Source organism: Xiphophorus maculatus, chromosome 12 (assembly GCF_002775205.1).
Source record: "Xiphophorus maculatus strain JP 163 A chromosome 12, X_maculatus-5.0-male, whole genome shotgun sequence".
Lineage (NCBI taxonomy): Eukaryota > Metazoa > Chordata > Actinopteri > Cyprinodontiformes > Poeciliidae > Xiphophorus > Xiphophorus maculatus.
Window position 1 is genome coordinate 7,847,229 of NC_036454.1, and position 21,847 is coordinate 7,869,075.

Here is a 21,847-nt window from a genome sequence, read left to right on the forward strand (position 1 = left end):
AAACAGTAAATAATAAAGCGCTCTTCTACCAGGGAGGGGCAGACATCCCCGGAGCAGTGGCAGAGGACTTATGGCCGCTGCTCTGGGAACGAAGTGTACCACATCCATTTAGCTGACAGCAAGTTTTTTGGGGAGTATGATGGAAAGAGCTTCACCTACGCCTCCTTTCATGCCCATAAGAAGTCAGTGAATTCTTCTTTGCCAAATTTTGGATTAATCAGTGGCAAATATGACACAGAATAACTTATATCTGAGGTCCGTTTTGAATTTCCCTGCAGGTATGGTGTGTGTTTGATCGGGGTGAAGAGGGAGGACAACAAGAGCATCCTCCTGAATCCCGGACCACGTCACATCATGGCTGCTACCGACACCTGCTACTACATCAACATCACCAAGGAGGAGAACTCGGCCTTCATCTTCAAACAGGAGGAAAAACATGGGAAGGGTCTCCCCGTCACCGGGCTCTACGACGCCCCCTCCAGGCTGCCTGTGCACAGCATCATAGCCAGCATGGGTAAGACTGAAATGACATGAAATAATCAGTGGGAGGTTATGTAGGTTGGTGTGAAAGAGAAAATAGATGTTTTATTTTAATCAAAACTGCATTTTGTACATTTCTGAATGGTGGCTGGCTTGTTGATGCTTTTGCATGATTTCTTTACTGACCTGCTTTCCTTTACTTTATCGGCTGACTTTATTGTTATGTGCCTGTTTTTGTTTTTTTGACCTGTGAAAGTTGATCAGGCCACCTCATATGGTAAGTTCATGCATGATGCATCCTTGTTTCTTTTTACACCATAATGTTGTTATGTATTTCTTTACAGTTTTAGGGATACCTTACTTAATCTGGATGTGCTGTACAAACATTATTGTACAGCACATACACTCAATTTGGGCTGCAACTAATGATAATTTTGGTAAATAATTATTCTACCTATTAATTAATTGGATTTAAAAAAGGAACATTCTGCAGATTTTTTTATTTTACCACCTGATTCTTTTTTTGTTCAATATTAGAAGTACATTAAAAAGATTTTTGAATAAGAAACATTTTATTACCTAAAGTGCAGCAACGTACAGTAGTTCTCCTTTAGGATATGCTTGATCTTTTGTAGCAAAGGATGCACCTGCAGATAAATAAATCCTTTTAACAACAACATGTGATGTTTTTTCTTGACTTATCTACACAATGTAGGACTAATCTGTTGATTAATTTTTCAATTAACCGGTTAATAATTGAATAAAAAAAGGTGCATATTTAATGCAATTTAATGTAAATACATATTTTTTGTACAGTTTTGGCTTATTTACTTCTCTCAGAATGGCCTTTTTTTGGTTCTTTATACCACAGCTAACTAATTGATTGACTATTTGACGAATTAATTGATTTCTAAATAATAGTTGACAGTTATTTTAATAATCAATCAGTTCAATTAATTGTTTTAGTCCTGAACTCAACAGATGCATTATGGAGTTTTCATGCATCATACTATGAGCAGTTATATGATGTATGTCAAGAAAGTATTTTCTGTATTTATAGATAAACTTCTGTGACTGCAGCTTGCATGCTACTCTGTGTACACAAAGCATTTTTCTGAAAAGCAAGACATTTTCTCCTCAAGACGAAACAGGAAGTTATGCTGAGTAGACAAAAAAAAGTGTCAGAAATGTACAAATGGAGATCAGTTTTTATGTGCAAAGAGCTGTAAAACTGTTGTGCATCATCTAATTTCTGCTTCACTTATGAAATAATCTAATTTAGTTGACGCCGCCCGTGTAATTTTTAGGGACTGTAGCGATAGATCTCCAGCACCCCGATCCTCCGGAGGAAAGTGGAAAACTGACCCTTCCCACTGAGAACGGAGCTGGAAGTCGAAGGCCAAGCATCGCACCCGTCTTGGAAATTGCTGACTCCTCCGCCATCTTGCCCTGCGATCTCCTCAGTGACCAATCGGAGGACGAGACCAACCAATCAGATGAGGAGGGCTCCGTGGGGTTGGAGTGAGTAGCGGGGATGTGTTTCAGTGCATGAAGAAACACCGGAGCGCAAGAGATTTCTGGAGTTTGGGGTGTTTAGTGAGGCAGCTGCGTCCTGCGTATTGAAATTGATTGATCTCACCTTTCTTCCTCTCCGTCATCCCTCATTGGCTGTAGAAGGAGAGATAGATGAGGTTTCAGCAGGCGTATAATCGGTGTGTCATGATGCTGGAAAACGCAGTGATTAATATCATGACAGGAAGGTCAGCTTTTTTCTTCTAGTGATGCTGATGCTACTCGGATCCTTTTTGCCAATGTCCCTGACGCAGTCGACATCACAGCATCTCAAGAAAATCTTTAGTAATCTTTGTGATGACAGAAATGCGATAAATAGGGACTCGAATGCAGTGAGGAATAAGTCACTAATCCCAAACAGCAACTGTTTGACTGACCCCAACAGAAGCAGGTCTTTTAAAGTTGCTCATAACACAACATGGTCTTCTGAGCCTCTGTTACTGCAGAGGCGCAGCGCTAGTGTTGAAACAAGTTAAGAAAAAAGTGCAGAGTGAAATTCAAGGTCCCACAGTGCCATCATGTGGCGATTAAGTGGCAACTTCATCTACATTAATGCTGGAAAGTCAAACTGGCAACTTAACGAGATACAACTGATTGGGGTAATGCATCACAAATTAAATGAAATAAATCTACTTAAATGCAAATCAAAATAAGTCAAGTTGTTTTACTTTAACATGCATTTTACGCTGCAAGTTATCAGTGAATTGATTAAAGCTGCAGCAGAATCTGATAAAAGGCTGGGAACATGAAACTTTCTTCTGAAAACAGTTATTTATGGTGAGAGATTTATTTTCTTTTGAAACCAGATACCAGATGTCAAAAAAATAAATAAATAAATTCTTTGCACAACTTGAGGACATATTTCTAACTCAATCTTGAAAATTTGTTGTCACATTTCAACCACAAACCTCAATGTAATTTATCGGGATACATGGCTTACAAATTATTTTTACAAATAAAAATCTGAAGGTTAATTTTGTTTTCAGCTTACTTTACTCTGATCTCCTTGAAGAACTCCTGTGTCATCTCGGATAGCCCACATCTATGCTTCATGTCTTCCTCCCTTCTCTCTCTGCCCATTTCCTGTCCTAATGCTGTCAAAAAACATCAAAAAATGTGGTGAAGGTTAACTTTCCAGCAGGACAACAACTCTGAACAAAGAATGCTTTCGCTAACAACTAAGTCCTATTTCTGTCACATAAAACTTGTTGTTTATTTCACAAAATATGCAATAGATTGATAAAATTCTTTACAAGGCTTTGTATTTACTTTGTATTTTAGCACAGGTTTTAATCACCTCTAAATTTCTTTGTTTCCTGTCCATTAGCTTTGTGAAGGGCTACCCTCCAAACTCCCCCTACATCGGCAGCTCGCCAACTCTGTGCCACCTGCTGCCACAGAAAGCTCCGTTCTGCTGCCTTCGCCTCGATAAGGTGAAGCTGAAATGGCAGCGTAACATTTCCCTACATCCTTTCTCTTTCTTTCTTCCTCTTACTCATTACAGAGACAATAAGTAAGGTGATTTCTCTGCTAAAAACCTGACGACTTCCTGCTGAACTCTGTCTCCACCCAGGGCTGCACACATAACAGCTTTGAGGATGCTAAGGCCTACGGCTTCAAAAATAAGCTGATTATAGTGTCTGCAGAGATGGCAGGAAATGGGCTCTATAACTTCATAGTTCCCCTGCGAGCTTATTATCGGCCCAGAAAGGAGCTCAACCCAATAGTGCTGCTACTGGACTATCCGTAAGACTCCTCAACTTCTGTTCCAGCTTCATGTGTGACTGTTTCACTCGTACAAAGATGCAGAACCAGTGGGCATGCTGTAATGGCATTAGGAACTAATGACTCCACCTAATGACTTGTTAGTTTGCAGTCATTTCAAAACAAGCTTGAATAGCATCTGTACATCCCTTACTTTGTTTATGCAAGCTTCCATTAATTTTTTGGATTAGTTCTTTTTCTGTTTAAATTTCCAATCACTTTTGCCACAAACGAAAAAGAAAATCACACAAATGTGGAGCCAGGAAATGTCTTTTTCTCGATGAATTTCCATTAGCAGCTCATTTTTTAGCGAATCCTCCCACTGCTTTGCTCAATTAAATACTGATTCCACTTCTGTTTCGAGGGAAATTCTAGCAAATATTCCCATTCCTCATCAGCACGCAAATTTCAGGAAATCATTCAAATTGTCTCATAATCTGTCAGTGAGGTTTTGTTCCATAATTTCTGTTTCCTGCAGACCAGACAACCACTTCTTAGAGGCCATTTGCTGCTTTCCAATGGTTTACTTCATGCCTGGAACTATTGATAAGTAAGTGATCTGAAGTAGGACATGATGATTATTTATTTTATTTGAAACAGAAAAGCAGCAATACCAGAATTCCTAAATACTTGTTTCTCAAATGCATCAGTTTGGACAACCTGCTCCAGTGTGGAATAATCTATGCTGATAACTTGGTGGTTGTGGACAAGGAGAGCACCATGAGTGCTGAGGAAGACTACATGGCAGACGCCAAGACTATTGTCAATGTCCAGACAATGTTCAGGTAACAAATGGAGAGGCTCATTGTTTACAAATATTAACTCCAAAGCCTAATGCTTTAGCTCTAGTGAAAACAGAATTCACTTAATGGATTCTGTCTCTTTCCACCACTTCAAATATCAGAATGAGTTCATTTAAAACTTCAACTAAGCTGTGAAAGTACTCTTTCATGTAGTAAAAGAATTAAAAACATCCGTGATTGTTCTGAATGGGCGTCTTCTGAGTACAAGGCTTTTATTTCAAGGAAAAAAGAGCCCTTCATCTTTCCTCTTCCTCCTCCTCACTCAGATTGTTCCCCAGTCTCAGCATCATCACGGAGCTCACGCATCCGTCCAACATGAGGTTCATGCAGTTCAGAGCCAAGGACTGCTACTCACTCGCTCTGTCCAAACTGGAGAAGGTTGGTGTTTCTAGACAGATCTTTAACTTAGAACATCCTTTTTCTGTTTGACAAAGACAAAAATCTATTTTGCAGCTACTTGGTGAGCAAATATATGACTTTATTGCACCATTACTTTTTTTTTCTTCTTTTTTTTTGCATTGGTAGACCGTGCGTACCCATATGTCTTGACTAGTTTGCCTGTCAGAAAACGTAATAGTTTAAGTATTTTTCCATCAGTCAGTAATGTCTGTTTTTAACAAAAACTTGTTCTATAAAAGCAGTCTGGTGTTAAATGAATAACACCTTTTGAAGAAAACAAAAATAATAAAATTTAACATAAAAGTTACACTGGACAAAGATAAAACAAATTCACCTGGTGAAGCTTTGGTGAGTTATGTGTAGACCGTGTAAAAATTAGTTATTATACATTGTTGAAACTCACTTCAATTGAGTTTATTTTAAACTTCTTGTTCAGCTCAAATGTAACCTTATTACATTTTAAAAATGAAACAAGTTCAATTTACATTTGACTAAAAATAATATTTTTGTCCAAATCCAGTTCAAATCACTTCAGTTGATTCCATAACAATCCACACATTTAAATTGGGTTAGATCTAATTCCATACTAAAATAACACAATAAAGTCTAGTTAAGAAAGCTGAGCTGTCGTTTCAAAATTATTTTTCCAATAATCCCTCATCCTGAACAAGTACATGGCGACAGTAGAGAGGAACCACTCCTCTTTAACAGAAATCTGTGTTCAAATTACAAATGTGTGCAAAACTTTGTCAATATTCTGTTGATCTCAAACAACACAATTTTGTAATTGCTGTGTTTCTAGTAAATAAGGAATTAGATATAAATCACATGTGAATAAGTTTATTCACTTGATAAGTCACTGAAAAACAAGCGGCGGGAAGGAGACACAGCTGAACAGAGACATTGACTACAGAAACTTTGGGTAAGAAAAACACTTTCTGTGGAGTCATTTCTGTAAAACACAGAGCTGATGACACCAGTAGGTCCCTCTGTGGCTCTACCTTTAAACGAGACACAACTAAACAAAGAAACTTTGGGCTAGATGTGCACAACAGGCCAAAAGTTTGGAAGCTACATTCATTTTCCACAGATGGTTTCATTAGTTTACTTGGACCAAAATAAATTGCTATAAAAAAGGTCACTAATAGAATCTGTGTTTTGTTTATTTTCCAGTTATTTTTGCATGGACTTGGCTTTTATTCATCTAGTTTACTAATAATGGCATAACGTTTGCACGATATGCAACTGTATTTTTTATTTTTGCACTGACTCTGAGCATTCTTGTCAGCAATAAAACTAAGCCTCTTTTCTTTTAACATTCATTCAGCAATGGTCTGGTAACGTCAATTGTGGGAAATCGTGTATATCAATGAACGAAAAGTCTGAATATACAGTAAGTACTTACCACCTTTCTTAAAGACAAAAAGGTAATTGTGAAGAGAAGCTTAGAGTCACTTCCAAAACTGCTTGCAAACTTTTGGCCTTTAGTGTATTCCGTAGAAAACAATATTTGTCCATCCGATAATTTCTTGCCCTGCATCACCAAAAACTTATATTCCGGGTTTTTTTTCCTTTATGTAAAGATTCCTTATTCATTTCGTTAATGTTTTTTCAAATATTTCACATAAAACTTAAAAAGTATTTGAACTTATTAAACCTAATAATTTAAGTCTAAAATTGAATCAAAACATTTTTCCCTTCAACACTGCAAACACACAAAATCCTACAAAGTGTTTTTGTTTAGTTTATACCACAAATTTTATCTTATTCCAAGTGTACTAACTCATAAGTAACTTTTCACAAAGATTGAGGAGCTATTTTTAGTCAATAATACCCCAATATTGATTTTTTTAAAAGTGCTAATTCCAACGGCAGATTTTTGTTCACATATCACCTTTCTAAAAACATTTTGCCAAACATTTTTGCCTAAATCATCTTCAAAATAATGACTATTATTAAAAATGGTTATTTTAAGAAGGTGACAATATAACAAGACATTTTTAATAATAAAGAAACTAGTAGATTTTTATTAACATTAAAGACTTAATATTATTGACTTAAAACCAACCTAAATCTTGCTGAAAAGTTACCTGTAAGTTGGTTTTAAGATATTTGCAGTAGAAACTTCACAAAAGCACTTGGTAATTGTTTTGTGTTTTTGCAGAGCATGCTGGTGCAAAATAAAATAACAGCTGTTGAATAAACAGATAAAAATGTTTTCATTTCTACTTGGACATTTTTTCCCTCATTTTTCAGATTGAGCGCGATAAGGGCTCCAACTTGGCCTTCATGTTCCGGCTGCCGTTCGCTGCCGGCCGGGTGTTCAGCATCAGCATGCTCGACACTCTGCTGTACCAGGTGGGAAAGCAGACCTGCAGAGTTGACCTTTATAGAAAAGATTAAAATGATAATAGACCTGAGGCATTTACAGATCTGTTGCAGAGCCTAATTTCTCTTGCTGTACCGCCGCAGGTAAATTATCACATGGGTTTTTTTTTTCTTCTCTTTTGACAGTCGTTTGTTAAGGATTACATGATTGCTATTACGCGGCTTCTGCTCGGACTGGACACCACGCCCGGATCGGGCTACCTGTGTGTTGTACGTCACAGAACCTGAGAGTTTCAGTAGATAAAACTTGTGTGAAATGAATCAACTCGATCGCTTTTTTCTCCGTCCTCAGATGAAAATCACGGAGGAAGATTTGTGGATCAGGACTTACGGCCGACTCTTCCAGAAATTTTGTTCTTCCAGTGCTGAAATTCCCATTGGGATCTACCGCACTGAGTCGCACATGTTCTCTACATCAGAGGCAAGCAAAGTTTAATAAATCGCCTCATTTCAGAACCGGACCAAACCATCAAATCTGGCTTTATTTTCCATCTTATTTTTAAATCAGAGAGTTTTATTTAAATAGCTCTGTTAAGACAGAAGGAGTCTTAACTTTGGGATATCTTTATTCTTTCTCACTGATTCTTTCTATTTGCATTATGTTTCTTGTTATTTTTACTTTGCTTCACTTTAAATGGATTTTCTTACCTTGTTTGCTTCATTAGTTGTTGTATTAGATGAATGTTGCAAGCTGGCAGCAACTAATACAAAACAGACGAAGAAAATTAACTTTTTGCCTGGTTAACTCTATTTATTTTGTGCTTTATTTGATGGTGATGAATTATTTCATTTAATTTCAAACTAATAAATTGGTTTCAGGTCATTTTATCCTTTTACTAATTCAGATGTTGAAAGTTTGTACACCCCTCCTGCAATGCCACAAGACATAAAAGTAATGGACAGATTTAATTTCAGTATTTTTCCACCTTTAGTTTACACATCCTGTATATCTTTAAAAATTTTCCTCTATAAATTTATTTTTCAATTATATATCATATTGAGGATGTAAAGTAGTTTTCATTTGGTACCTACAATTTCACATATTGTCTATTCCTGCTTCTATTTTGTTCCCATAAGTAAATAATTGCAAATAAGTTCATTTCTTTTCATACTAAAGTATTTAAAAACATTGTTGAAATGAATGGTGTAATTTAATTTGATTGCGTAACATTTCATATAAACTTTATAGCCTATTATAAAGTATGACAGGTTATGACCTCCAATCAAACCAAATTAACTATAAGTGGAGTTTTTTTCTTTTTTCTCAAAGTCATAAGTTATATCTCTTTACATTAGCCTATGTATACAATTTAGAAAATTACTTTAAATCATTTTTGTTGCCAAAGTGTGTATGAATTCACCCTCTAGTGGGTTACGGATTCTGAAAAATTTGGGTACAAAATGACCAAAACAATTTAAATATAAATGAGTGGAGGGGTGAAAAGACCAGCAGCCAATTTAATTGCTAACTTGAATTTGAGTTAAATAAACATTAACATTTCTATTGTTAATTTCTTACTGTGTAAGTGAATTTTGAAATGGTAAATATACAATATTTACTATTTAACAAGCCAATTTTTAAGCTTCAATGATTTCCTTTGCTTTGAATGCTTCATCTTTCATTGCATCTTTCTTTGTTTGGATGTCTCCTTGGCCTTCTCTTTCAGAGGAAGGACAGTAATGCGCAGGTAAGTCTCTGTTTTGATAATCTACCGGGTTAGCAGAAGTAAGACAGAGAGAAAGATGTGTATCAGAGGCAAATGTTTGTTGCTTTCAAAGTTTCATAGAAAGGTGTTTCCTCTTCACCCTGCTGCTGTAGTCTCAAGTGTCCATCAACGCCGGACATGGGGAGGAGCATCAGGGCCGCGCAGGGTCCTGGAAAGAGAAAACAGCCCACAGAAACTCCACCACGAGTGACCAATCAGAGCATCCGCTGCTGAGGAAGAAGAGCATGCAGTGGGCTCGGCGGCTGAGCAGGAAGAACGCCAAACCAGCGAGCAGAGCGGAGCGCATTTCGCAGCAGAGACTCAACCTGTACCGGCGCTCTGAGAGGCAGGAGCTGTCAGAGCTGGTCAAGAACCGGATGAAGCATCTGGGCCTCCCGACTGTGGGATACGGTGAGCGTGACTGTTTAAGGAATGCAAACTTCAAACAATATTTATTGTGTGAAATACTTGAATACAGTTGTTGACAATTATTTGTGTTTATCTTTCTTCCATCCAATTGCGATGATCATTTCCTCTCAAAAATTATTAATGCAACTGCGAATGTTTGCTGCAGATTGGAGGGGTAGTTCAATAAATAATTTGAATTTTGGAGGCAGATGTAATGTAGTTGGTTGAATTTATACTCAGTGAGCAAACTTTACACACATTTAGATCTGTAAATTGGTGAAATCTGGAAAAGAGTGAAGAGTCTCAGTTGTGCATCTACTGATGTACAACTGAGACACTATTTAAAATGCAGAATCGACTTTAAAGGTCATTCCAGAGAAAGCTGAACATCAGATTTGCGTTTTGCATTTTTTAATCGTCAAGCCCACTTTTCTATACATGATTAACCTGACTAGTCCACAGTCTCAACTTTTACCTTATCTTTCGTCAAACGCCAAAGTGTGGTTTGTTCCCACCAAACTGATTCCAGTGCTAACATGAAGCTAAAACACTTTTACCCCTCTCACACTATGGACTATCAGATTCTGTGGCCTAGGAAGACACAACTCCATAGTAAACAAATGCTCCAACACTAATGTTGCACCAATGACCCAGCAGCATTACTTAGTCTCACACTACACTGTGCTGTCTCAATTGATATACTGTAGATTCACTCACATCAGCATGTCGGATGCTTGAAACTATCAGTAAAACATATTTTCTATTAGTCATTGGACCACTTGTTGGTGAAAACAACAATAAAATTATAAATAATTTTAAAATATGACATATAAATAGATTGCTAAACTGTCTTCCTGCATTACAATCATCCATAAAAATTCAGAACTTGAACTGGAAGAGATGTCTGCTGTGATGAAAGCTGGTAAAACCAGATAAGATCAAATTCATTCACCATTCTTGTTTGGCACTGGATTTGTTTTGGTGGAAGAACTATAAAGAGGGTTTTTACAAGACTTGATGTTGACAGAGACCTGTTCTCTGCTAAATTAACTCACTTTAAGTGATTTCACTTAATTTATAGAGGAATAGTGTTAGTCTCTCACTTTTTGGCTCATATGGTTTGTAAATTTTCTTTTTTGATGAAAAATGTGACAAAAAGCCTTGAGAGGATCCGTCTGAAACCAGGTATCAGTATTGTTTGAATAAAATAAGTATTGTTTACTTCCATCAAAATACCTGTTATACAGTAGTAATATTACTTAAACTTATAAAAGTTAGAAGAGTCTACAAGGTCTCAATGAATGCTTTGCCCACTGAGGCTCAACTCAACCAGTTAAATTATTCTGTTGTGGGATCAGCTGTGTTTAAAACTCCAATCTGTGCTACAGCTATTTTACCTCATCCCATTTCTCTCCATGGTGGATTTCATTAATTTCACTCAGTACCATGATCCTTCAGAAAATCCCATCTCCTTGGTAACCTCATTAACATCCATGCAGCCATAATTCACACACATGCGATACAAACAAGTGAACATGAGCAGATACTGCATGATGATTCAGGAGCATTAAACTTTGAATGAGTTGCATTTTGCCTGCCTCCTCCTTCAGTTTCATGCATTTTCTACTTTCTGCTTCATGCTTAAAATCAGAACCACTTTCCAGATGTGTTGCAGATGTAAGCCTTTGTGTTTAATGTGGATATAAGAAGCATACACACCTTTGTAAAAATGCAATGTTTTTGTGATTTTAAAAAACTTAAACCCTGATAAATCATTTCAGAAATTTTCAATGCAATGATTTTGCCCATTATCTTCCACTAAATATGGGTTTATTTTCCACAATCAACTCTTTTGTTTAGTTTACTTTCAAAATTGTCCCAGAAGTCGTTTAAAAAAACAATTGCATTGTTTTTTGAGACCATTTTCAACTAACATAATGTTGATGGCATAATAATGTAAGAACACATTCTCAAAGAGCATTGACTTTAAATTCTAATAATCATTTAACACTGGAACTGGAAGATAATTTAAATATCCAAAATAAATAAACAACACAGAAACAAAAAATAAAATAAATTACAGCGTTTCTGTAAACAAAATTGTTCTTCAAATAAAGAGCTGGTTGAGACCAAAGCACCAGACTGAAGACTTTTATCAGTTTCCTGTAGAGAAACGAGAAAAATGATAAGTCATGCAAATGGAAATAATTGAGTTTGTTTTAATTTATCATGCAATTAACTGATTTATTGATTATTGTGACAGGCCCAGACAGGAGTCGGACTTGTGCTAGAAGTCTAAAAGAGAATGGAGAGAGTACAGTCCCCTGTGGTGCTCCACAGATTTTATGTTGGATTTCATTTCAAAAGTCAAGTTCGTTTTGGTGAAGCTATTGGATGTTTAATATGGATGTACACATAATGTCTCCATCTTCAGCTTTTACCTGAAGACAGTTGAAGAAAAGTAACCCCATATCATGATGCTGCTGCCACCCCCATATTAAATGTGGGTTTGGTGCTTATTTCATTTTGAACCAAATGTCACCATCATAGCACATCATTTCTGATGGTTTTTGGAGATTTCAGACAACTCTTAATGATTTGTTTGGGGGAAACACATATGTGGGGAATACTGATATATATTTGATCAGTTTTCATCTGGTCTTTTTTACCACTTATGGTGAAGAATCCAGTTTTAGTAAGATTATTGTTGATAAACTGTAGCTTCAACTAAATAATTCAAATCTCACTATAAAAGCTCAACTTTTTTATTGCAGACTGACAGTTGTTTCACCAAATAAGTAATCTGAGTTTATTCCAGCTTTTCTATTTCTCTCCTCTAAACGTTTTGTTTGTTTATCGGTTTTTCTGTCACAATAGAGTTGGAAAACATCCTAAATTATTTACCTTGGCTGCTAAAATCACAAAAACTGGGCATTGTACCAGGGATGTTTATGCCTTTGCTGCAGGATATTTAAAAAGTAAAACATCTGGAGGTGTTTCCATACACACAGCAATGCATGAGCTCTTTGCTTTGCTCTCACGTGTCACCAAAAAAAAAGTTTCCAAAGCTTTCACTGCCTGCCTGATCTTTTTTTTATTTCTTCTTCTTCTTTTTGTTTTTCCCCTTCTTTCTCTGACTCCTCTGTCTCCCCTCTCTTGGCTTGTAGAGGATGTTTCTAATCTCACTGCGAGTGATGTCATGAATCGAGTAAATCTAGGATATTTGCAAGGTAATTTATGTCATTCATTACCCATTTTTTACAAAGTGAGTGCTTATGTCCAAGGTGGAGAAAGGAATTTGTCCTTTCGCCAGCATCCGGTAAAAGCCAGTGCTTTGAATTATTAAAGAGATTATCAAATAGTTTTGTATTATTACATATCTAATTACGTTAATGACAAGAAGAAATGAGGACGTTGACGTTAACAGTGAATACCGTTGCTTAGAGTTGCAGGATATCTCAGAGCAGCCGTATACAGAGGGGACAAGGCCGTCAGGTTAGCTGGTTGATCACAATACTGCAACTTCACTGCATGAGTGTGTGTGCGTGGGGGTGGGGGTGTTTCTCTGTGTGTGTGTTTCCTGCAAGAATGAGTGTTAGATCAGCAGCCAACCTCTCACTCTCCTGTCTCTCTCTCTCTCTGTCTATCTGGTCTTTGCTGCATTGTGTTCCTGTGAGGTGACGTCCCAAATGGCTAGAGTCCTGCAGGGCATCAGAGTTTGGCTTAAAGAGTGGAGTGGAGTGCATTATGTCTGTGGATGGAAGGTTAGACTCAGAAACAAAATTTCTTCTGAACTTAGAGGAGGAAACGACGTCCTGCTCTGCTCCGTAGTGTCCTGTTATCTGTAGCCTGTTTCTTTCTGAACATCAGTGAATCTCAGAGTGAATTATAGCTCCATCTACCATGGTCATTAAATCAGTTCTGTAAGCTGGTGCTGCAGAGCATTTCACTGAAATGTTAAATCTGCTGTAGGAAAATCACAGAATATAACTGAAAACACTTCATGAACACAAAATCTTATTACGGTTTAGTTTCTAGTGCAAATATCTTATTGCACTTGAAATCAGACAAAACTAACTTACGCGTAACTTTTCAGCAAGATATAGGAGATTGTTTTAAATAAATAATTCCTTAATATTGATGAAAAAAACTAGTTTCACTGGCTGATTAATTCACTTTTAACATCTGAAGGATTATTGACATGATTATAAGTGATAATCTGCCAGTGGAACTACAACTTTTTATCAATATTCGGGAAATATTGATTTAAAATAATCTTATTTTTTACTGAAAAGTTACTTGTTAGTTTTGTTTGATTTAAAGTCCACTAAGATACTAAACCAAAATTACTTGGTATTTGTTTTAACTCATATTTGAAATTCATCAAATTGATTTAGCAAGAGACAAGTTTTTAAGTTCTGGTAGCTCATTAATCTTTAATAGTGAAGTATTATAACTTCAAACTGTAGTTTAAACAATTTTTTCACATTAGGTGAGATAACTGCTCTGAGGTACACATTTCTGTATTTTCACTCACGTTGTCAAGTTAGAATAACTACTTAGTTTAAGTTAGAAGTATTTAAATCCTCAAACAAATATCTAATCTGGTAATGCATTTTATTAAACATCACAATAAATTCTGCTTTAAAACTTTTAGTTTTAACAGGGCTTAAAGACGATCTCCGACTAACAGTTTCAAAATGTATATTTTCCTTAAAAACACACAAGAGGCATGTTAAAGTAACTAACTCACACATGATAGAAAACATGCTATTAACAAAAAGTTAACACAACTTACTATTGGATGTTTATCTTTCACAAACCCACACATTTAAGTCTAAAACTTTCTTTGATTTAAAGAGTAGAAGTTAGTAGACACAACTGAAAGTGTCTCAAATGTTTTACAGTGTAGTATTCATCATTGTTGGATCAATAAATATTGGCAAACTGTCAGTAAAAAGCTGTTGGCCATGGTATATAACCCTGATCTAATCCTCTGAGGATTTTGTTGTTAGGTGTGGAATAGAAGAGAAACTAACAAAAACACAAAATCTTTCCAAATATTTTTGTTTTAGTTTCTAGAGGAAATGTTTGACACTTGGAATAAGACAAAACTAACTTTTCAGCAAGAAATATGAGCTTGTTTTACATTAGTAATTTCTTAATATTTATGAAAAATTACTAGCTCAACTGGCAGATTATTTCACTTAAAATATGAGGGAAAATATCTTGTTGTAAATGAAATAATCTGATAGAGGAACAATGACTTTTCATCACTATTAGCAAACTATACTGTCGATAAAACAGTCCTGAGCTCGACTCCTGTCCTCGGTTCCTTTCCTCCTTTCCCTCCACCTCTTCCTGTCAGATTACTAAAAGGCCACGATTTTAAAAAATATTTTTAAAATACAGCATTTGAATAAAATTAAAGTGCTGTGTACTTTTTGCAACAGTAAATTATCCTTCCACTGAAGCACAGCCAGTTTATAGTTAACATTTCTAAATTACATTTTAACCAAATGACTTCTTTTATAATATTCAAGCCTTTCTGAATATCGTCACTTTCCTAAAATAATGGCTTAAGTTATTTTGTCAAAAAATAAAAATAGAAATTCCTTTTGGCAAAAAATTACTTGGGGACTATTTTAGGAAAGTGACAATGTGAAAACTGAGACAATAAAACATTTTCTTAAACATTTTTTTAAAATTTTCATCTTCACATTCAAGTTGAGCATAGTGATTAATCGTAGAATGTGATTAATCTGATTATACTTTTTAATCAATTGACAGCAAGCTCTTATATCTTTTTGAAAAGTTACTTGTAAGTTTTTTTTTTAATCTCATTTCACGTCTTCTGAGATATTTGCATAAGAAACTCAACCCAAAATTCTTGGTAAGATTTAGGGGTTTTTTTGCAGCGTGAACAAACGTTACGGTCAGTGGGTGGATCAAACCTGACCTCTTCCACTCTCACACTCCCGATGTGTTCTGCTTCACTCTCAGTCTGGTTTGAGTCGTTCTGCGTTTGGTCCGGTCTGACGGATGGTGGAGCATGTCCTCTGTGTCTGTGGGCTTGTCACCTGTCACCTCCGGGGCTTCAGCGGGGGAAGCTGAGTGTGCTGTCCTGTGGCATGGCCCCACCAGCCTGCTGCGCCCGTGTGGAATGCGCAGGACGTGCAGCGAATGCAATGGAGGGGTGGGGATTATATCTGTGGCGGACTCTGTCTGCATGTTGGCACCGTTCTGACGCTGCGCATGGTGGTTCTGTTCGGGTCAGCGGGCAGCATGTGGGCCTCCCCTTGTTCGACGGAGTGGCCTGTCAGTAACGGTTAGCCCTTCTCTCTTTCCCACCCCGCCTGGCTTTGTAAAGGGCCACAAGCAGGTGGGTGATGGAGACACACGCGCCCTCCTTTCCCTTCCTCCGTCCATCACAGAGTCCAGTAGGAACCACAGGCAGAGAGCACAGCACCAGCACACCTAAACACAACACACTGACAGAAATACTGAGACTTTCAATTCCTGATTTAATGAAACCTGTTCATTTTGCTCAATCTGGATGTATAATTAAAGTTCGCCAAGAATATTTAAAGCTTAAAGATGTAGTTGATTTACAAATGTCACATGGTTCCTTTTAAGTAATTTGTACAAAAGAGGATTAGGACCACTGAGAAAAAAATTCTCAGGAGTTTTAAATAAAAGTCAAAATTTTGAGGAAAAAGTCAGAATTCTGAAATTAATATCAAAATTAGAAGAAAAAGAGTCAGATTTCTGAGGGGAAAAAATGAAATTCTCAAATTAAAGTCAAAATTCTAAGAAAAAAGTTAGAATTCTGAAAAAAGTAACAATTCTGAAATTAAAATCAGAACTCTGAGCAAAAATTGGAATTCTGAGGAAGAAATGAAATATTCTAAAATATACTGCAGAATTCAGAAATTAAAGTTAGAAATGTGAGAAAAAAAAGTTCTAATTTTAAGAAAAAAGTAAATAAAATCTGGAATTAAAGTCAAAATTCTTACATTAAAGCCAGATTTCTTTTTCAGTGGCCCTGATCCCAAATTTATGAGGTAAACCTACATAAATCTTTGGCTTCTTTCTTCTGGTGCTGATTGTCATCAGTAGATGCAGCTGAATGTTTTCTATATTTACTGACAAGTTCACTTTTAGAAAATCCCAACTCGTCCCTATTAAAACCTTATTAGCATTTTTTTAGAACAACTTATCTTTCGCATTTAAATTACATTTTTCAAACTCAAGAGGGCCACATAAGCGTTGTGTTCTTAAATTTCATTTTATTAATCAAATTAAAGCATTTTTTGTATCTGTGCTTCCAGATTACAACAATATGACTTTAAGAAGTACTCATCGAACGAAGACAGCTATTTATTCATATTTTAACCATTTGTTAATGGGTAGTTTTATCAATACTTTCAGCCACAACTGGTCCAAAATGAAAATGAGTTTTTCACACTGGTTTAGATTTAACTCTTCAATTTGGAGTCGACTGGGTGAAATTTAAGATGAACACTGCCACCATCCTGCAGCTTGGAATAACTTCAATCTATTACACATTCATTATTTTATGTGTAAAACATGGTGGAGGCAGTATCATGGTTTGGTTTGATGAGTTATTAAAGGTTCTTATTTAATCTGGTAAAACACATTATGAGTGTGAAACTTCTTCTCCACATTATTCAGATTAAAATCTCTAACTTCAGAAATCGAGGATAGTTTTGCCTCTCAGATTTGTGATTTTATTTCCTTATAGATATAATTGATCTCTTTTGCTCAGGTTAAATTTGTGGTTACATAAAAGCTTGATATTCAGATTAAGCTTAAAGAAAGTTTCATCACCAGAAACTTTCAAATGTTTAAATGTAAATTTTAAACTGAACTTGTTTAAGCAGAATTGTGACAAATTGTCTCATTTTTTCCACATGATTACTGCTATAAATAACAGACTGATGATACGAAACAAATTAGACTATACATTTACATAATCATATAAACTTATGGTTCTTATTCATTCATTTTATAGATGTAAGATTTTCCATTTATTCTTTGCAGCACTTATTCTAGAGCATAATATATATATCATGTATCATTATTCTCTAAATTCAAATACTGATAATGACTAACGTCTGCTTCTCAACACTAAATAATAAAAGAACACTAATAAAAAAAATGCATTCTAGATGTTAAACTCAAATTACTTTGCAGACTTTAAGGTTTTTACAGTGTCCGAGTTTAGAGGTCGTGTTTTTTGGCTGATTTGTGGTCTAATGGAGGAGGATGAGGGAGGGCTGCAGAGCGGCTCTCATGGTCTCTCTTGTCTCTTTTTACAGATGAGATGAACGACCACCAGAACACGCTGTCCTACGTTCTCATCAATCCTCCTCCCGACACCATGCTGGAGATCAACGACATCGTGTAAGGACGCCGTTTCCTGTCAGGCAGCTTTGGTTGCATTTCGTCTGGTTTTACCTCCATCCAGGTGTCTGCAGCATCAATCTCAAAAAATTATCAGGACAACTTTGTATCAATATTAAGAAATTACTGACTTAAAACTAACAAACTAACAGTGGAGAAGATACTTCTGTGCTTCTCTTTTAGGTAGAGAAGCCCAGAGAAATCAACTATTAGCCATCAGAATATTTTCTACTTGACCTGTTCACTACAAAAACACAAAATCTTACCAAGTAAGATCTAGTTTCTAGAGCAAATATCTTGAAATAAGACAAAACTGTGCAAGGTGTAGAGGCTTATTTTAAGTAAATATTTCCTTAATATTGATATGAAAAATGTATCAGTTCCATTAGTAAATTACTTCATTTGTAACAGCATAAAAATATCTTGCAATAAGTGAAATAATCTGCAAATGGAACTAGTACTTAAGAAATCACTTAATTAAAATAAGCTTCTATTTCTTGCTAAAAAATGTACTTGTAAGTTAGTTTCATCTTATTTTAAGTGTAATAAGATATTTTCACTAGAAACTACACAAAAATGCTTGATGAGATTTTGTGGTTTTGCAGTGTAATCTTTGAGATATAAACCGAAAAAATAACTTAAGAATCTAATTAGTTTGAACTTGGCTTAAAGAAAATGCAAAAATGTAAATTTTTCATGTTGCATAAGTTAAACATAACTTTTTCATGGGGTTTAGTGGATACATTTTGCTCATCTGAAATGATGTTTAGGTTATTGATTCTGTCTGACATATTGGTTAATGTGAGGTTATTAAGATATCTTTATGTTTTCAACATGAGACAAACATTAAGATCAACATTAGTGAACATACAAAACATATGATAGAGACCTGTATCTTACTTGTAAATTAGTTTTATTTTGTGTATACTAATACATTTGCACTAGAAACTACACAAAAATATACTTGTGTTTTTGCAGTGCACTGATTCTGGTTACTGGCTGATTTTTTTTTAGCTTCTGTATGAATGTTAGCTAGCAGGTATAAACAGAAGTTAAGCAGCAGGAGGTTGCATAATATTTTAATTGTCTTAGAGTAACAGATGAAGAATAACATGGATGATTTTGTCCTTACAGGTACATTATTCGCTCTGACCCTCTGGCTCACATGCCAGAGGACTCACAGATGGGACAGGCGGCCCGAAACACCAAGAACCAACAGGACTTTGGCGCACAGTCAAGAAATGAGACTCACCTTTAAAAGCTTTGAGTCTTTGGTTCTATGAGCGTCGATAGATCTCATATACCTCGCACAAACGAAGGCCAGACAGGGGCGGTGATGAGGTGTTCATAGTGAATGTGCATTAAGTGTCTCTCAGCCTGAGACCAGAGATTAGCCACATCCTAAAAGACGGCCCTGAGATTCCCGTTTTCATCAGAGCTGCCATTGGAGGATGCATGAAGAGTGCCTAGTCATCAATTCCCCTCACAAAACTCCCTGCAACCGAGAACCTGAACGCAGCTTCCTCTGTCCAGCCCGACTGCAGAGAGCAGAAGGGTTATTGGACGTAATCGGATGGTTAAAGCCGGTTTCTGTGCCGATAGATAAAATAATTTAATTTCATGTTTAGCTCAGGTGGGGGGAAGCTGCCCTTGTGCCACTATCAGCTTTTTGCCAATTTCTTCACCTGTTTCTGCTGATAATCAGAAACTAACTGAAAACCATTCACATCCGACAACTTAAACATCACAGTTTGCTTTTAAAGAGAGCTGATGATTTAGTTGGTTTTCTACATTTTCAAGTATTACCAGGAAATTAAGGTACATGTGCAATTTTCTTCTTTTATTATGTCACTTTCATTTATTCTTGTGAACTTTTTGTCTTTACAGGCACATTGTTTTAAATTTATTACGTGTTTACACCAGTTGCACCTTTATTAGCCAAGTTAGCATTTCTCTCTGTAATTTTGTCAGTTGTTGAAAAATGAACATTGTTAAATTATTTCCCTGTTAGAAATCATGACAGCTCCACATTATGCCGTTTTATTTATTTGTAAATACTGTTATTACTGTGCCATTTTTCTATTTATTTTGTGTCACCAGTGGGTTTTTTTGTATCATTTTCAAACCTGACTGCAACATCTGCTGCTGCTGCCATGCAAAAAGTAAACGTACAGAAGAAAGAACATACAGTTAAGGAAATACATATTTTTAAGGAGGCTAATATATCAAATTATACCTGGTCAGTGCCAAATTTAACCAACTGTTGATCATAGTACTTGCTATTTAAATCAAATTTGAGTTACTTGTTAGAAAAAATTAATTTAATGGAAGTTGACTATGGCCACTGGAAAAAAAATAATCTCAAAATTCTGACTTTATTTATTTTAATCTCAGAATTCTGAGCTTAATCCTAGAATTTGAAGAAAAAGTCAGAATTTTGACTTTTGTAGTGGCCCTAATCTTTTTCCATAGATTTTTTTCAAAAACTTAAATTAGAATTAATTATTTTTATTATTTATTGTGTTTGTCCATCCATATCATGGCTAAAGTTGAAAGAAATACTGACTTTTACGAAAAATGTTTTATCGGTCTGAGAGTTTTAGACAGGAAAGTTAGATGTGAGAGACATGCAGCTAATACATGAGCTGTGCTTTACCCCTGCTCCTCCACACTACCCTGAAATACTAACTTTTTAAAATATTTGGGGAGAAATTTTCTTTTTTGTTGCAACATGTGACTCTTAAACTAGCAAACCATTAGCTCAGCTAAGTTTAGCGTGAAGTTTTAGCTACTGAGCATGAATAGCCAGACTCTATTCATGCCAACGTCAGTGAACTGGTTGACATGTAATTTTTGTACATCTGAAAAAGAGCAAACACTTTTTCTCTGCACTGTAAACCATATAAATATATAAAGTTACAACTATAACTGTTTCAATTAGATCATTAGTGGAACAGTCTTTTTTTCTGTTTTTGAAAACTTAAAACCCGATTTGACAAAAAGAATCTGAGCTATAAAATCATTTTGATTGTAAATGACTAGCACACTTTAAATGGCCTTTTAAGTTCTGCACAGCAGGATATTTTGCACAGGTATTCACAAACAAACTAGTGTTTAATTGTCATACATTTTTAGATTTATTTTGAAAACTAAGTGCTGTGGTTTGTGTACACCGCAGTTTCAGTATTTATCCCCGAGTCATTCATTTTCATCTGTATCTTGGTTTAATCACTATAAATATGAATTGTATACATGGCTTTGTAGCCATGAAAAGTAAAAAGGACTTGAACTATTTTTGCACTAAGCTCTGTGGCGACGTGCGGAGCGTTACAGCATGACCCTTTAATTTGAATCTGTAGAACATGGACGATATTTACCGGCAAAGCAAAGACCCATCATGCATTCATTAGCATGACTTCAGATGTTTGCAGATTTTAATTTTAGGTATGCTGTTCTTATTTCTTATTCCAAGCAATCCTAAAGTGATAGAGAAGGGATTGCTTTTTTTTTTTTTTAAATGGTCCAGAAATCGTGTTTCACAGAGTCAGAAGTAACAGTTCAGTCAAAGCGACCGTGATGGAGGATGCAACCACTAACGTAACACCTTACAGGATCCTCACAACAAACCCTTAGAGCACTGAAGGACTTCACTTGATGTCTTCTGATGTCCGGACTTAACACACGGGGCATGTTATCTCTTAAAAGCATGTTTTGATATAAAACGCTTGCCAAGAACGAAACATTTCCTACTGTTAGCAGGACAGTTAGCGTGGCGTCCTGTCGCTAGATTAAAAAAAAACATAACTGAATCAACTGCTTGCAAGTTGGAGCCATTATTTGATACTCTGTATTTATATGAATGGAACGTGCATGTTGTCTAGATGTTATCAAAATGTATTA

At 35.9% G+C, this 21,847-nt stretch overlaps 1 protein-coding gene across 17 annotated transcripts in view; it reads left to right on the top strand.

Moving 5' to 3' along the window:
• The window catches only part of LOC102234946 (potassium channel subfamily T member 1-like), an 82,789-nt gene extending 62,486 nt beyond the window's left edge, over nt 1–20,303 (top strand). For 5 of the 17 annotated variants that reach the window (XM_023343455.1, XM_023343460.1, XM_023343459.1 and 2 more), the window contains 20 exons: nt 33–182; nt 279–514; nt 737–757; nt 1,788–2,001; nt 3,380–3,485; nt 3,626–3,798; nt 4,295–4,366; nt 4,467–4,601; nt 4,886–4,997; nt 6,346–6,411; nt 7,275–7,376; nt 7,533–7,616; nt 7,699–7,827; nt 9,074–9,094; nt 9,226–9,523; nt 12,688–12,750; nt 12,965–13,015; nt 15,891–15,902; nt 17,863–17,947; nt 19,082–20,303. In XM_023343455.1, the coding sequence (XP_023199223.1) occupies nt 33–182; nt 279–514; nt 737–757; nt 1,788–2,001; nt 3,380–3,485; nt 3,626–3,798; nt 4,295–4,366; nt 4,467–4,601; nt 4,886–4,997; nt 6,346–6,411; nt 7,275–7,376; nt 7,533–7,616; nt 7,699–7,827; nt 9,074–9,094; nt 9,226–9,523; nt 12,688–12,750; nt 12,965–13,015; nt 15,891–15,902; nt 17,863–17,947; nt 19,082–19,205 (2,254 nt within the window). In that variant the 3' untranslated portion in view covers nt 19,206–20,303. The remainder of the gene's footprint in view (nt 1–32; nt 183–278; nt 515–736; nt 758–1,787; nt 2,002–3,379; nt 3,486–3,625; nt 3,799–4,294; nt 4,367–4,466; nt 4,602–4,885; nt 4,998–6,345; nt 6,412–7,274; nt 7,377–7,532; nt 7,617–7,698; nt 7,828–9,073; nt 9,095–9,225; nt 9,524–12,687; nt 12,751–12,964; nt 13,016–15,890; nt 15,903–17,862; nt 17,948–19,081) is intronic. The other 12 variants (XM_023343466.1, XM_023343470.1, XM_023343469.1 and 9 more) reach the window with 10 other exon arrangements.
• Nucleotides 20,304–21,847: the final 1,544 nt, after the last annotated feature.